Source organism: Salminus brasiliensis, chromosome 4 (genome assembly GCF_030463535.1).
Source record: "Salminus brasiliensis chromosome 4, fSalBra1.hap2, whole genome shotgun sequence".
NCBI lineage: Eukaryota > Metazoa > Chordata > Actinopteri > Characiformes > Bryconidae > Salminus > Salminus brasiliensis.
In genome coordinates this window covers 24,389,275-24,406,243 of record NC_132881.1, presented here as the reverse complement: position 1 = coordinate 24,406,243, position 16,969 = coordinate 24,389,275, and the positions used below count along the sequence as shown (strand labels likewise).

Genomic DNA, 16,969 nt, shown 5'->3' with positions numbered 1-16,969 from the left:
GTTGTATTACTATGTTAGCTTGTTACATTATGTGCCCTTGTTAATACATTAGCTTTTTGCCAGAGAACACTACACGCATTTCCATCTGCACGTTTCTGATGTTGAACGTTGTAATGATCTAATTATAGAGCCAGTAAGATCAACATAAGGCACGATTCGCTTTTAGGTTTGAATTTTACATGGTTAGTAGCCGGCTCAGCCGCACGGGCAACATGCCCGCTCATCTGCGCCACATTTCCACCAGTAAATGAAACACAGCTCCTCAGTTTAAATTGACTGTTTATTTTCTAAAATCTTCAGTATTTTCTGCCCAAAGACAGGAATGCATGAGAGACAGATTGGCTCAAACATTGTTACAAGAAAAAAAAAAGGTTCATATTTACTGACATTATTTTTAGCATCATGATCATTATTGATATGGTTTTCATCACCATCTTCATTCTGTTTGTCACAAAAGTTTTTGTTTTTTTTGTATGTTAGCTGGCTCCCTCCCCACCCACTTATCCAATGAGGATTTGATCAGATGACTAGCAATTTGAATCGCATTCTGGGAAGTTGAGTCCAGGGTTCTTAGTGTGGAAACAATCATTGGCTGGGAATCCAGACCATTCCAGGAGAGTTGTACTTTTCCACTCCAGTTTGCATTGCCTCCCTCTCTTCTCCTCTCTCTCTCTCCCCCTGTGTGTTTTGGATACAAGCCCATCTCACGCAGAGATGGGAGACTGTAGAAGCCCTTCAGAAATACGGACCCTTAGAAATCAAACAGTCCAGTCACTGAGACGTTGGACACAGACCTACAGGATGTGTCCACTCAGCACACACACTGGTACAAGTAGAGGATCCTTGAGGAACTTCTGGAGGTTCCTTAGTTTGAAGTTGTGGGTGAACCTGTTGAGGAGCTTAAGAGCTTAAGAAAAGATTTTTTGAAGAAAAAGGGCCTTTTTCCACAGTTTCAAACTGAAGAACCTCCAAACGTTCCTCAAAGATCTTCTACTTTTAACAGTGCAGAAGCTGTCTATGGGTGCATCCACAGCACCGTTTCAACTGTAAGAAGGTATGAGTAGGTAAACACATCCAACCCTTTTCTTATAAAATCACATCTTCAACTATAAACCGTGTTCTTCTCACTTTACACAAGCCACAAATACCTCCACACTCTACACTCGTTCGCAGAGGACACACGACAAGGCCACTCAACTAAGTGACATTCAAGAAACATTTCTGTTAAAAGCCCCTTTGGCAAACCCACATCAGGTAATGGGGTTGTCATACGTCACCTTAGCTGGATTCAAATTTGACAATTTCACCAGTACGGGTCCTAGAGGCACACGCTGGGTCAAAACGTATCAAAAGCATTTTTTAAACCAAACGACATCCAAGAAGAGTCTTCACCAACCCAAGCCCTCCATTCTACTTGCTGATCTGAGATTCCCTCCTGTTCTTATTTTTTGCTGCTTTTCTTTTTTCCCTCTAAGAACGCTCCGTGCCACAGCACCACTGATCCCAGAACTACCCCGAAAGTCAAAAGCCAAACATGCTCTTCATTGTGGCCAAGGCATTGAAGAAGAAGCATTCACGCTAAGTTATATACATACAGAGGAACTACTATATACACAAAGTAGCCAGACGTGAATGCACACATGGCGTCTGGAAACGGCTGCTTGGGAAGCCTCTCCTGAAGTTAGCTTAAAGCTCACGAGGGACGTCAATTTTTGTTGGGGTGTGTGTGTTTATGAGTGTGCTCTTGTCTGTGCGTTTGTGTGTAGCTATTAAGGAAGTGACGAGAGAGGGAGGAGAGTGACCAGGTCAGACCCTGAGTAAGGGAACAGTGCCATTTTTGCACTAAAGCTATACATGGACAGCGAAAAGCGGGTACAAATCAATCAATCTGTAGAAATCCCACGGAAACATTCTCCGCAAACACGGAAACACTCACATTTGAAAAACGGGAGCAATCCAAAAAGGCAATACAAAAAAAGGACTAGAAAAAGGGAACTGCAGACCAGCTGGAGACGGGAAGCTGCAGCAACAGAGCTACTGCAGCGATACACCACACTGTACAAGACGTGGCAAGACGACCAGACATCTTTTCGTTTCATCATCTTGAACGTTGCTAATGCCACGCTGGCCTTCAACATCATGCACTTCAACATCTACAACTATACCTGCATCAAATACATACACACAGCTTTTGAGACGATACGGTCCATGTAATATACCAGCAAATACTCAATGCTGCAATGAGTGTACATATGCATCTGATCCAGGCTTCTCAATACTGCATGTGAATCCTACCGTCCGAGGGTAAAACATGCTTTACCACCAGACTCATGCCTTTATACACATTCAGCTTAACCACTACAATCCCGTTCAGTACCTTGCAATGCTGCATCTGCACAGAAGGTTGGGGGGGGCATCTTCTGTCAGGAGCCAGCGCAGCACTCTATAGATGGCTCCTGTAGACCGAAAAAAAGGCCTTCATCGTGTATCGCTGGGGATACACACAACCTCAGCGCGACCTTATGCAACTACTGCATCAGGCGCGTTCAAGGTTCGATACAAAAAGCTTGTTTTAACCTATCCACCCCTCAGCCCTCACTTTGACGCAATGTGATGCTGAAGTGGTGCTGGTGGGGAGGGAGTGGGGGAAGCAGAGAGAGAGCGAGAGAGAGAGACAGATAGAAAGACAGGGTTGGGGGTGAAGGAGAGAGAACGAGATATCATCCTCCCTCTCTCACGCTCATGCTCTCTCTCTGACACTCTTTCTGGCAAGGTGAGTGATCCTGAGTTGCTGTGGGAGGGAGAGAAGTAAGGAGGCAGGAAGGGTGAACACCCATTTGTGGAATGAAAGACAAGAAAACATGAGGGCATAAGCCCCCCGCACGCACACACACAAACACACACACTTGCGCTATTACACATTTAAGACTCATTTCATCTTGTTTCTCTCAAGAATTAAAAAAACAAACAAACAAAAAAGAAAAACAAAAAACATTTCAGTCCAATAAACAGCGGCAACAACAGTCTCCGAATGCAACCTGATGCAATTCAGTCCAAATGGAAGAAAAGGATACAGCCTAAAAATGATGCAGTGTATGATTACGGAGAGCACAGGTCAGGTCAGCTGGAGAAAAATTGCAGCTGAGGTTTGGGTGATTGGCCATCTCTGGTGCATGCAGATGAGGTTCGGACAGTCTGCTGATCCGAGCTGGGCTGAGTAGGCTAAGGAGGCCAGCAGAAAATGAAGGACTTGGAACAAACTATTGCCTGTGTAGAACTGGTCAGGCTTACACACCTGTGTGTAGTGACCCTGTGTTCGTGTTTGTGAATGCGACTGTATGCACATATTTGTTTGTGTGTGTGTATGAAAGAGAAAGAGCGAGAGAAGAAGTGTAGTTGTTGTGATAGATATGCTTTTCTGTTTTAAGTTGTTACTCTTATAATTGACAATTATCAGCTTCTTGCAATGCTCAAAATCCTGGTGCAGAGCACAGCCATGTAAGCAGAAGCAGCCAAAAGAATCAGCGAGTGAGTCGAGTCCAACCAATAAGCCAGGGATACCTGCCTGGCTTTTTTTTTTTTTTGGTAATAAACAATTCTTGGCTCAGGTACACATGCTATGCTGGCATTTCACAAAACGTGATTCACAAGACAGAGTCAATCCATGTTTCTACTGTTATGATGAGGGTAGACTCTAGAACAAAATCATTTGACCAAAACAAAGGTATATTTTGTAGCTATAATGGCTAATTGTTTAATGTTATGTTAAAAAGGGTAATCGCCTAATCACTGCTTTCGTCTTCTTGGTATGTGCCCTTGTCTGTGTGTGTAGTTTTGTTTTATGTGTCTGTAAGTCTCGGTCTGAGGTCTATAGATACATTGAGAAAGAAGAAAAAAAATATAATAAAATAATAGGACCCCTATATATCAGCATAGAGGTCACAGTGTGTGTGGTGTGTGTGAGAAAGAGAGAGAGAGAGAGAGAGATGGAGTAAGTTGGAGTGAAATGGTGTCTGTGGTGGTAGTGTTTGTGTGTATCAGTGTATACAGGCATGTTAGTGTCCGTTTCCATATCTCTGAAGGCTTTCATCTACACACTCAAAGTATGATTCCTCCAGGGCAAAACATAACCATACTTCATTTATTTGCACCTTTTCTCCCTCTCTGACCAAAAAACCCAAAAAAAACCCCACACACAATGAAAGAAACGTGAAAATGAACCTGAAAACAGTAAAAACATAAAGGGCCTCTGCTTATGTGCTCCAACCGGCCACAGCAAAGGCGCAGTGACATGCTAGTGCCTCTGGGGGGAGCGCAGAGCAGGCATGGGAACTCAAAAATGAGGAGGGGGCAGATGGCCCCCACCATCACCCCATCGACAAGCTTTATGATGGAGGGCTGAAGGGCATGCCCTCATCACTGGGCGTGGCTGTGTCGTCGCTAGGCTCCAGGCTGTCCTTGGGGCTAAGGGTGCTGTCAGAGGTTGGTGTTGCCTCGTCAGAAGGAGGTGGGGTCTCAGGTGAGCCGTCCTGCTGTCCGTTGGGGGTAGGCTCCAGTGCCTCAGTGGGTGTCGGGGGTGGCGTGTTGGCGTCCGGCACTGTCCTGCCGATGGGCAAGGAGTCGGGCACCGCCGGAGGCTCGGAGGGGGTCTGGGGTGCGGCAGGAACAGGGGCCAGGTTACGGGGGCTTGAGTTGTGGAGGAGGGAGTCGCTGAGGGCGATGCTGGAGTCGCTCTGCACCAGTGTGGGCGTCTTCTCCACCAGGCGCCATTGCATGATGCTGGTGTCTTTACCGCCCGTTGACACAAGATGACTGTCTCTGTGCAAGAAGCTCACGTTGGTTACATGACTGCTGTGGGCACTGTACTTATGGCTTGGTGCCTGTAATTAAAGGATGGAGGAAAGCAACAATATAGTACTGCTGAAATGAATTCATTAAAACGTTGCAGTTTTATCATCAAGTACAAATGAATATTTTGCAAGAATAAGCTTATTTAAGGGGCCTGACCTTAGGTCTGGAGCAGGGGTACTGGAAGAGATGCACCTTGCAGAAGTCATCAGCTAGAGCGATCACCTTCCTGTTGTGAGACCTGACCAATGCATTGATATCAGTTCCGTCTGATCCTTCTGGCCACACTCCTGTTTCATACAATTACAAAATACACAACACAAACATCCACAGTTAACCCCCGGGGGTAAACCTCTACTATTTAAACATTTTGCACATAGACACACACTTAGATAAGCACAGATTAGGTCTCCAGATCTCTCATATCATACATTATCTATCTTTCCAAAGATGTCACCCTCTCCGTAGTTCTCAAAGACTTCCATTTCAAAACGCCAGCCCCTGTGGGCTGGTAGTCAATACTGGGATGTGATAGCACACTCATATTATCAAATAACCAGGGTTAGGTTCACAGTCCAAAGCTCTATTTCAAGCTATTGTTTTGGTCTTATTATGTGCCAGACAAGCTCCTCTCAAAGACCAACCACCACACAACAAGAACTAGGGCTGGGCGGCATGGCCAAAAATGTGAATCACAGTATTCTTTTTTAAGATTCTGGCTTTTCTTGGTATACCATGGTACTATTGGCTATTTTATTTTTTGGACATGACGGGGACTGTATATAGGTCTGCAGTTTATTCTTGTGTCAAGAGTACATGTGTTCAACATGGCTGCGGCTAATATTGTAATAGCGAGTTCTCCGACAGTAATGGTGGGATTATTTTAAATGAGGTGGATGTGAAAACAGCCCGATGGTCCTTGGGGACCTAAGGTCCTCTCTCTTTTGCCCAAACTCTCCTGAAAAAACACTAATTCCTAAGGCTCAACGCTGACATCACAGTTCAACACAAACGTTTGTGAGCAGACGTTTTAGCTGTTTTGCTACATGGTGGATACATTTTTTCAAATTCCTACATCTATTTAGACCTATCTTATCCTATTCTCTGATTCTATGTCTTTCTGGACCTGTCAAGTGCACCTGTCAACACAGGTTGTTGGTGTCAAAGGAGAGCCTTTTCTGCCAAAGCAAGAGATTATTTTTCCCCATTTCCATGAATGAAATAATGAGGGAGAACTCTCTCCCTAATGCAGGGTCTGATTTAGTGACATTAAAGCTTCTGAATGCTTTAGGTCATCTGTCTCTTTTTATAGTCATGTCACATGCTTTGCATGTCTATCTGTCATGGAGAGTATCAAAATCTGCATCAGGTCACACACACACTTGACCGCTGTAGTGGAAATCTGGAGGCTGCTATCAGTGAGAGTGTCGGACCATCTCTGATCTTCTTCTGACTGGCTACTGACATCACTACTAAACTATTCTTCCAGCTCAATAAGGAGCTCAAATATGTGGAGGTGGAAGATGATGCTGCAAAACAACTTTTTTTGATTATTACTGCTAAAAAGACACCATATAACTTCCTATGCTGATGAGAAGGAAAGTTGGATAAGACCTGGAGCATTTGTAACCAATTTAATAGGGTGCAAACAAAGAAAACGAAAACTACTTAAATGTGTGTGGACAAGAAATAAGCAGCAGCAGCAAAAAAACAAACAAATAATAAAAAAAAAAACAGGACAAAAGTTGAACACTGTGTCCCCTTTGAATTTAAAGCTTTAAATTTAACCTGTATTATGAAGTCCTACTCACAAAATTCTGAGTCACTGCCAGTAAGCTTTGCGGTTCTATCTGCTGAGGTGAACCCACTACAGGAAGATGGCCCTTCTATTTCTGATACTGAAAACAACTGTTGATATGATATAAAATATAGTAACACAGTCAACTGCACATAATGCCTGAAAACCCAAACAGAGGAGGATGGCCACACACTTGAAAACATGAAAGATACGCTCCTCCTTCCTACATGTCTGGATTTATTTATAGTTATTTAAAAAAAAATCTTTTGGCCTCTCATCCACACAAAAGCACTAGGTCACTAGAAGCCTTTTGATGAGGCTCTCTAGGGTTTCTAATATATTTTACCTTTGACAATGTTATGTTAACCTGCTGATTGAGTTTACTTTTTCCATTAATGTTTTTCCAATAATATGTCAGAATACATGGTGCTCAGATATAGAAAAAGCTAGGGAAAAACACCTCTCTGCTTGATCACGAGAGTGTAGATGATTCAGAAAAAGTGGCACAGCCATGTAAACATAAACAGGCCTAGGGTAGGAGTTTTTAAATTGTCTGACAAAAACAATGTGAACATTTTAGACCACGTAGATCTATTTAGGCCTTTACGCATACTCACAATATTCTTACTGAGGTGTTAATCATCTAACTTTGTGAGGTTTTATGGCCCTCTGCTAGGTTCAATAGTTTATGTGTGTTAGTCTTTGTTACACCCATATGTGAGCTGAGGGATTTTCAGAAGGGTTAAAGACAAAGATGAAAAAAACAAAAGTTTTAAAAATATCTGATGTGTGGGCAGGGCTTCAGAAACATTGATAGACCAGAAAGAGGAACTGGCATGTTCAGGTAAGCAAACCAAAAGAAACTATTTTGATATAGTAATCCATGGCAAAGACCACAAACCAGAAACTTGATTCAGTTTTGCCACAGTAACAGGAAACATCTGCATATCTGCTGATTATAGCAAAAAGCTCACTCTCACAAGGGATTGCAAGTCTCTTATTTCATGCTGCATATTACAACCTGCTTATGGTAATCTACACTGATCTATATGGAAAATACTTTGTTGTGCATGCCGTAGGACTGTAATGGTATAAAGGACAGGCTATTTACAGGAGTTGAAAATGGTGAACATGGCATGAGAGGTTAAATGTAGCTCCAATGTGGTGGATCTAGCTGTTGTAGTTGCCACCAGGGCTAAAGAGTAGTGGTTTGATTCTGAGCAAGTGTGCTGGAGCTGCGTAATTCAAGCTGTAACACCTCAAGGTCATGCAAAAGCATCCTAGTAATAAGGGTAATCTACGAACCTATGCTACCGTTCATAGTTAATGCAGGTGGATTGATACAGTCAACTGTTCAATATGTGTATATATTGGAACTGACATGAACAGTGCGTGTTTAAGAGCATACTGTGTTTCATTTACTGTTGCAGAAGCAAAACAGTGCATTCTAGCTAGCACCAGTATTTTAGCCCCAGCCCTCCTAATGTTAATCCTGGGCTTTGACATATATGTTATGAACTACTGGTCAAATATCTCAATTATCACATTTCTTTAGATTTAAGATTAAGAAGAATTTAAAAAGTAGTCAAAATTGCCAAACAGAGCCACATATATATATATGACAGTAATGTCTTTCCTTAGATAATGATGCATCAGATAGTACTGACCAAAGACGTGGAATCCCAGCACACAGGTATAAGTGGCCCAGTCAATGTCCTTACATTCAGATCGGTTACGAATCAGCTTACAGCCATTTGGAATGTCCCCTGCAGAAAAAAAAAATACAATATAAAGAATATATAGAATTGATACAATTGAGAGTGAGAGAGAGTTGGTTAAACAAAAAAAAAAAAAGAAAAAGAAAATGTTGGATGATCACCACCCCACCTCATCCCAAAAGTATTGGATGGAGCACAATAAAAACACAGTTCCACTGCTCCACAGCTCAATGCTAGGGGGCTTTATACTCCTCTAGCCCACACCTGCCATTAGGCAGGCAATACTTCTCTACAGGATCTAGACAAGATATGTGTGTACATTTGCACATCTGTGTCAGCAATTGGTGCAACGTAAAGTAGCTGAATGCATTCTTGCCCACAGTTGGACATATAGTGTGTGTGTTCTACAAATACCTACAAAAGCAGACAAATAAGCATTTCGATACAGAAGTTAAGTTCAAAGATAGTGCTCACTAACAGAGTGAAACAAATGTGTGTGTGTTTGACTTGGTATGAAGAAATTCTCATTTCTGTGTGTAGTTTTTGTTGCTTTTCACTCACAGTAAAGGATTTCATAGTCTCCTGAGTTGGACATGATGAACTTGTTGTCGGGGGACCAGTCAAGATGTGTAATGTAGCTGGAATGTCCCTGTGCAGAATAATAATAAAAAAAAGTCACATATACACAAATCAGTCACACCAAACTGCAAATTTGGGTTACCAGTCCCTATTTAGCCAACTCTCGTCTGCAGGACTTAAAGGCTATTTCCTTTCCTTTCTGCTCTCTACAATACAATTAGGCAGAGTGAGCTGATAAGATGTTTCCAGCCCCTGAAGCGGCCAAACAATGAAAATCTCCAAAAGCATAATTTATTCACTGGCAGAGAAATTGCAGAAATAAAGGCTAATTGTTTGATGAAACTTCTGATAAGGGGCCTAAAACTGATTTTAAAAACTAATAAAACTAATGTAATAATTTCCCACTAAATGGTTTAAATACATTATGGGGAAGAATGTGAGTCACATTTACATCTGAATTTGTAAAATAAAGCAATATGTATACAGGACTCATAAGACATAAGAAAGTCTCAAGCTAATACAGTTACTGTATTGTATTAGAGCTGCAACAACGAAGCCATATTCATTGTTTAAATACAGACTGGCAGATACAACAATCAGGAGTTTAGCATGGTCCAAAAAGTAAAGAAAACGTGTTGCAAGGGCAATGCGTCAGAATTAATGCCTTGCTGAATCTAGAGAACATCCATGCATGTGACTACTGTTAAACTGTAGTACAGCATTAAAATAGCATGTAGCTTTTCAGCTGTTTTACTGTAGTAAATATAATAAATGCTAAGGGTATGAGCTGTACTTTCGTGTTATCCAAATGTATTACTCTGTAAGTTATGCATACGTTTTGACATTTACGTGGCTTCTATACCACCTCAACCTACATTATTTTACAACTGAAAAATTATGAAATACAAAGTTCAGTTTGCTCACAGGCTGAAAAATTATGTAGACATGCAGAATTGTGTATTGGACATTCAATCGGGGTTAAGTTGTCAGTCTGACAACAACTGCAAATGTTAAGCTGCCGAGAATCAGGAGAGAGAAGCTGGTTAGCAGGATACATAGGGTATTACCAATATACCGCCTGACCCTAATCACAACCCCACCCACTATTTAAGTCATTAATTGGTTTTCTCATTAGATTATGAAAACATCAATTATCAAAACAGCCATTATTTGCAGTGCTACTTCTTTAACTTAAATGTAAGGTGCAGATTCTTCACTGGCATCTGATGGACGTTAAAATGTGGGAATGTAATAAGACTAGAGAGAAGCTAATTGTAATTTGATTCATGACTATTCCATACCCTAACACTGTCCTATTCAGCCATTACAATGACTTTTTGCTAACTTCTCAATACACATGTAGTGTGCAACTTTATGAGCATGACGTACAACAAAACATACTGCATGGTTATTGGCTTCCGACAGGTGAATCTCTTTGATTACATAAAGTTGTCTGCACAAAAAAAAGACACTGATTGTAAATGCATAACTGTATAAATTTACATCATGTGTCTGTATAAACATCAATGGAAGGCAGAACAAAGTACATTCGGCTGCAACGTAAACATTTATGCATTTATGTCTCTTTCTTCAAGTTCTGCTGGTTCTCAGCTCAGGAGTGGAGCCTCCCTCTCTGCCTCCATACAATTCAGGGAGGAAACCTCAATTTGCCTCTCTTGGCATACTCCTGGAGTCATTTGGAGTCAACAGGCTTCCCTCCCATATTCACACATGCAGATGTGTGCATAGACATACACACACACACACACATTCAGAGGAATGTCTGTAACATCTTGCCAAGCCCGAGGCCAGACACTCTACAGCTGCTGGACTCACACAAACACATACACACACAAACGTGCACACAGTCATTCATACACGCACAGACAGAAGTGTCATCAAACTCTATGTATGCAAAATATCTGTGGAGCTATGCTGCCACATACTCCAACATATGCACATCTCGCTGTGTCATAATTTCCCCCTGTCTGGCCCCCCCATCAACACACACAAGCACACAGACAGTCACACTGCACATTTTTATCATGCAGCTGTGCATTCCCTTCCAGTCCCTTGCATACATACAATGTATGCAAAGTCTGATGTGTGTACATAGCTGCTGCTTTGCCTGTCTGTTCATGCTGCGCTTGTTTTAATTTTGATCAGTATCTGCTTGTGTGTGTGCAGAGACAGAGGCCCCAGCCATCTGCCACCGTTAAAATATCCACAGACTGACTTCGCCACAATGCCTCAGCCTTCCTCGTGCTGTGGCTCATGTGCTGCTTCCTCTTTGTCTCGTGTGAGGATGCTTCCCCGGCCAACCAGATCAAAAAGGATGCCAGTTCAGTCACGGTGGTGGATTAGCCACATTCACGCATAAACCAACAGACATGTGTAGAGGATGTGCCCACAGACCAGTGTACCAGACATGTACCAGTTACACAAAAGGCTTGGGTGGTAAAACAGTAATGCTGTATACTGCGGCATTGACAGTATCCCAAAATGAGGACGGTATTTCAAAATTACGAGATATCAAAGGTGTCCGATTTCTGTTCTGTGTCAATCTAGTGCATGGCCAAATAAGCTTGTTCCCCCATGTGCATTCAAAATAGCCACAAGGTGGGGGCACTGTGGGAAGTTACGGATTAGTGAGATCACTCTGTGGTGAGTGCAAGGTTGCAAGTTTAGTGACGTGCTGAGATTGCTTAACTGAAAGGCACAGCAAGCAAACCTGGATGAACCAGGTCTACTAAACGTGCCTGAAAACTTTGTGACTTGAAAAATCTTGACTTTGCTCGACCTCGCTCCCAGACACAAGTCTGTATCGTCAGCACTTGTGTTGGTAGCTCAGCAGTTCGTCAGTATCAGCTGCACTGGGCTATCTCACACTCTATGTATTTGTAGCCGAGCAAGCTAAACAAAGACAAGCTATGTGATTGAGCTACAGATCGAGAGAAAAAAACCCCAAAAAGTCAAATTCAGCTTTCTGTCCTTCCAAGTCACTGTCAGACAGTCAGAGTAATTACTGTCTATTCGTTTATAAGTGGGCTTATAAGTGGGTTTATAAGATGCTTCTCTCTCCTGATTCAGAGCAGAGATAATACCATATACAGCGGTAATATTCTAAAACAGTTGGATATATATATATATATATATATATATAATATTGGATACTGCCCAACTATCATGAACAACATGACAATCAATGCGGTCAGTCCCTTTTCAGGTAATCTGTCTTATCGATTGATGAAAATGTACAAACGTGTATGTAAGCAGACATGTTTTAAATACACCTATTACTAATGCCTAATAACACCTAATTACTATTACCTATTACTAAGTGTACTTGCTATCTTAGAATTCACATTGAATAAGAGAAATGTTCAGGCTAGACAATTGGTGTTTGTGTGATTTGAGCTTGATGAGACATGTACCTTATGTAATAATTTTCACAAAGCACAGTTTTGTGCTTTAATATATAAACCTTTACATCAGACTTGGAGATAAATGAATCATCTTAGTCAATAAATAAATTCAGTCAATGAATTAATCCATATATAAATAGTTGTTAGTGGCAGCCCTGGTCATCGTTCGTGATAACTCTGAACTGGTGACCTGAAACTCCTTTTGACCACACAAAGAAACAGGATAAGAAAGAAAAAGAAAGAAAGTGTGTCTAAAAAGAAAGCGAGAGCAAAAGCTAAAGAGGTTGGCAGGAAAAGGGGAAAGAAAACAGGCTAAACAGAGGTGGAATTCAGAGCGCCTCGATGGGTTCCAGTCCAGTGAGACCTGCAACAGGTCATAGTTAGTCCAGCGTCACACTCCATAAATACTCACCTCTCCTCTGCCTCTACTGATCTCTCCACTTTACAAAGACAAGAGCGCTGATATTATACTGCTTCAGAGGCCACTAAGCATGGCTTTAATGTATGGCTTAGATCTCCCATACCAACACTAACCTCAACATCACCACTATATTTACCCAGTTCACAAGACATAAACATTTGCTGTTCTTGGTTCTTCATAAGACGAACAAGAATCATACCGTGTCTTTCACACACACAGACACACACGCCACATGCACAAATCCACATTAAGAAGTCAGACATTACAATACTCAAGAGGGAAATTAAACCCTGCACAGCTAAAGTTCCCCAGTCAGGGACAAAGTCAACAGTCATATAAAGGCACTTTCATGGAAACCTCAAGCTTTGGCTAATGATATTTTAAAAAGAGGCTTTGAATCATAACAGTCTTCATCTTGCTGCTTCCATTTAAGGGCTGATATAGACAGATACAATCACCATCCACACATACATTCACTCATGCACGCGCACACACACACACACACACACACACACACACACACACACACACACACACACACACACAGAGAGAATTAGCCATTAATCAGAAACTCACAGTGCATTTCCCGTATCTGCTGTACTTGCGTCCTTTATCCGACACCGTGTAGAGGTAAATGAAGTTATCATGTGATCCCACTGCCAGCAGTGTGCCATCTGAGAGGCAAAAGAAACAGAAAGAGGAGAGAGTTTTTTGAGCGTACAATCACACACACTGAATCAATCACACACTCATACACTCATTGACTCACTCACCTACAGTGTAGCGCATTACCGACAGCTGCTCGTTCCCATCTGTGTGAATGGCAACCAGGTCCCTAGTCTCAGCATCCAGAGCATACCACCTGCAAATACACACACAGAAGACTCTCACTGGAACTGAAAAACACAAGCAAATACAAAAGCAAGACAGAGCAAAGCAGGACAGTAACTTACTTCCCTGAGTGAGTACCAATGGCAACCACAGCACCGCTAGGATGGAAGTCTGCACAGTGACCATGCTCCTGTGAGAGATTATAAAAATCACCACCCTCATCATCATCATCATTACAATTAGTACTATCATCATCATAGCAAACACTCTAAAGTAGCACAGTGTGTTAGATCTTGTTCTTGTTTATCGGTCAGGAAGTGTGCTGGCTCTTACATCCAGCAATCTGGTCCATTCCAGCGAGTGGTCCACTGAATTCCACAGACACACTTGCCTGTCCTGGGCACAGGTGAGGAACAGGTCCTTAAACGGGTGAGTGGCTAGACCCCACAGCTCATCTGTGTGACCCTGTGGTGCAGGAAAAAAACAGGAACAGGGGAAATAAGATAGGATCTCTCTGTTTGTGTTTCAATGCGTAATTAATGACAGAGATCTACAAGGCTTAAATAAATCCCTGTATATAAAGATAAAAGGTCCATTACTACAGTATTCCATGCACACATTAAATGAGTGGCTCATGTAACAGGGTGGCGTGTGGGCTTTGTAAATGAGAGGGAAAATAAAAGTATGTATACATATTTAAAGCAACAGGAAGAGGCAGGAGCAAGAGTTGGCTTGCATTGAAAGAGCGCGTGGAATGCTTTCTCCAGTCTGTTTACACTGGGACAGAAGGCTGGAAAAAATCTGCACGAGTTAAAGGGTGGCCAGAGAGCTCTGGAAAATCACAATCTACTCAGCTCCTGGCCGGATATGACACAACTGGGGTCACTGCCGATTTGTAGGCTGCAAAAAATGACATATTAACAAGTAAAAGAATCTATTTCTAGACAGTTCACTTCTGTCCAGTAAAAAACACACAAAAATACTTTAAAGCAAAATGTCTAGAAATAAGCTCAATAATCTTGTAATGTGGGGACAACAATCTCATAATGAGAAATGTTAGATATATTGCTTACATTTAGGGTGGTTGTATTTGCTGAGATTATTATTTTTTTTAGTTCACTGTCCTGAAGAGACAGATGTCTTACCTGCACCTCTACTTGAAACCCGTCGTTAAAGGTTCCTCTCAGGATAAAGTTGCGCGATGTGCCCACCAGAAACTGCTCACCCTTCCCCTCGGCCACAGCTCGGATGGTTCCGTACTGATCAGGAACCTGGAAGAAAGACAGGAGGATTAACCAGGGTTCGAAATGGTTTCTGCTTGTATACCAGCTATTTGCTTTAAGAGCTACATCTAGAATCACCAGAAGGGACCAGAAGACCACATGTTCACTTAAAGACTGTGTGTGGGTTTTATTATGTGGTGGGTATGTGCATGTGGGTGTGTGTGAGTGTGAGAGAACACAGACATTTGGTTAATAATCTTAGTACTTCTTTCTAACTGTTGAAAAAATGTTAATGTGCTTTGCCAGGAAGTTACTGTTTTTCTGATTTCAATTCCTTAGTTTATACAGGGGTTTACTGGCCCACCTCTATGTCTCGCTCTGGGTTGAGGTCATGGTCCCACAGGATGATCTTGTGGTCTTTGCCTCCTCCGGTTAGCAGTGTGCCATTCCTCATTTGACACAGCGTAAACACGCTGCCGTCATGGGCCTTGATCTGACGAGTGATCTGAAATGCTCCTATGGAAGAAAGGAGGAGGGAGAGTGACTGAGAGAATATTATAGGACGTCTCAGGCAGCAGAAATACTAGTAGTTTGTAGTTTTAGTGTAACAGAAATATTCAACAGTACAGAATATTCAGAGAGAGACATATACATTCAGCAACACTGTGCGAAGACACCATTGTCTACTGAGGAAACGGTAAATGGTACTGGCGAGAGAGACTAAATGCAGGCTGACAATGAGAAAAGCAGTCTACATGGAGAGAAATCAGAGAAGGAGCAGGAAAAAAAAGCAGACAGAAAATACAAAAGAAAGATGGAGACGGCTCAGACAGTGATTTCTGGGAAGAGAATACCACAAATACTTCTCATGGCTAATGTGGTTTGGCACTGACATGCTCTTAGCTCTTAGTGTTGCCAGTAGGGCTCTGTGAGGGAGATGTGTGTGCGTGTCTGTGTGAAACTGTGCAAATCTACATTCTCAACATTCTTCTCAATTATCACTCCCTCTCTATAATAACACTAAAACCTCTAGTGATGACACATGACAAAAGTCGGGAGGGGGAGGGGGTCATCTTGGACATTTCACACAGACAAAGCAAAGAGGGAAAACGCCATCTCTGAGTGACGTGAAGTGCCTCAGTTTCTACTGTGTGCTGCTCCACTTGCTGTTTGCACTGACAGCAAAGCAGACTGCAGCTAGAGTGCAGCACACACATGCACACAGACACAGACACACACAATAAAAGTGTGCACACATTACTGACGTTTCGGAATCAGGTCTGCAGTAACACTAAAACTAAAGAGAAATGTTAAAAGATGCTGATTCAGTGTCCCATGATCGGGAATGCAGGTTGCACCCTTGTCCTGTAGGTGGCACTGTACTAAAGGACACTATAGCCTGCAGGACAGGGGGGGGGGGTAAATAATTGATAAATGTTTAAGAGCTGGCAGCAGTCCTCACACCAGCTCTGATGATCCAGTTCTACAGCATGCCACAGAAAACTATTACCACTTTGTAGAAAAGAGAAAGAGACCTGCCACTGCGTACTCACACCCCTACATAATCCCATGCTCAAGTACGACTTGGTTCATGCTGGAGGAAACAAACATGACTAAAGGGGTGTGTGAGAAAACGTAGGTGTGGGGAAGAGGGCAAGAAGAGAAAAAAGAATGAGAACAAGAGAATTTGAGAGTGCTACCTTTAGGTCCTTTGCCTGGAGCTGGTTCCACTGTGCTGCGGGTCCAAATAAGCAAGACTCCTCCCGAGTCCCCTGTCAGGATGTCTCCATTATTGAGGAAGGCCAAACACTGGACGAACTTGGGCTTCTCATATTTCTAACACATACAGACAGAGAACACGGTCACGATGTGTTTCCTTTGTCTGTCCTAATTCACCAGATGGACAGGAAGCTGTGTGATATTTGAGTGATGAGCACACTTTAACACCTGAACCAGCAATCTAGGACAATCTAGGAAACTGAAAAGGCACAACTTCATTTAAGCCCATGCCTGTGTGATCTGAAAGAGTTCCTCTAAAAATGCCAAGTGGACACTACATGTCCTTCAAAATCTCAGAACTGCTGTACTGCTCATATTCGACAACATTTATAGTTGAAAACCTGCTA

The 16,969-nt window shown here is 42.3% G+C and overlaps 1 protein-coding gene across 4 annotated transcripts in view; it reads right to left on the bottom strand.

Annotated features, from left to right (window-relative positions):
* Positions 1-262: 262 nt before the first annotated feature.
* The window catches only part of LOC140554561 (echinoderm microtubule-associated protein-like 4), a 70,775-nt gene continuing 54,068 nt past the window's right edge, over positions 263-16,969 (bottom strand). For all 4 annotated transcript variants that reach the window (XM_072677694.1, XM_072677692.1, XM_072677693.1 and 1 more), the window contains 11 exons: positions 16,544-16,679; positions 15,208-15,359; positions 14,766-14,891; positions 13,954-14,085; positions 13,743-13,810; positions 13,563-13,651; positions 13,366-13,463; positions 8,926-9,013; positions 8,314-8,412; positions 5,008-5,138; positions 263-4,880 (listed from right to left, as the gene is read on the bottom strand). In XM_072677694.1, the coding sequence (XP_072533795.1) occupies positions 4,386-4,880; positions 5,008-5,138; positions 8,314-8,412; positions 8,926-9,013; positions 13,366-13,463; positions 13,563-13,651; positions 13,743-13,810; positions 13,954-14,085; positions 14,766-14,891; positions 15,208-15,359; positions 16,544-16,679 (1,614 nt within the window). In that variant the 3' untranslated portion in view covers positions 263-4,385. The remainder of the gene's footprint in view (positions 4,881-5,007; positions 5,139-8,313; positions 8,413-8,925; positions 9,014-13,365; positions 13,464-13,562; positions 13,652-13,742; positions 13,811-13,953; positions 14,086-14,765; positions 14,892-15,207; positions 15,360-16,543; positions 16,680-16,969) is intronic.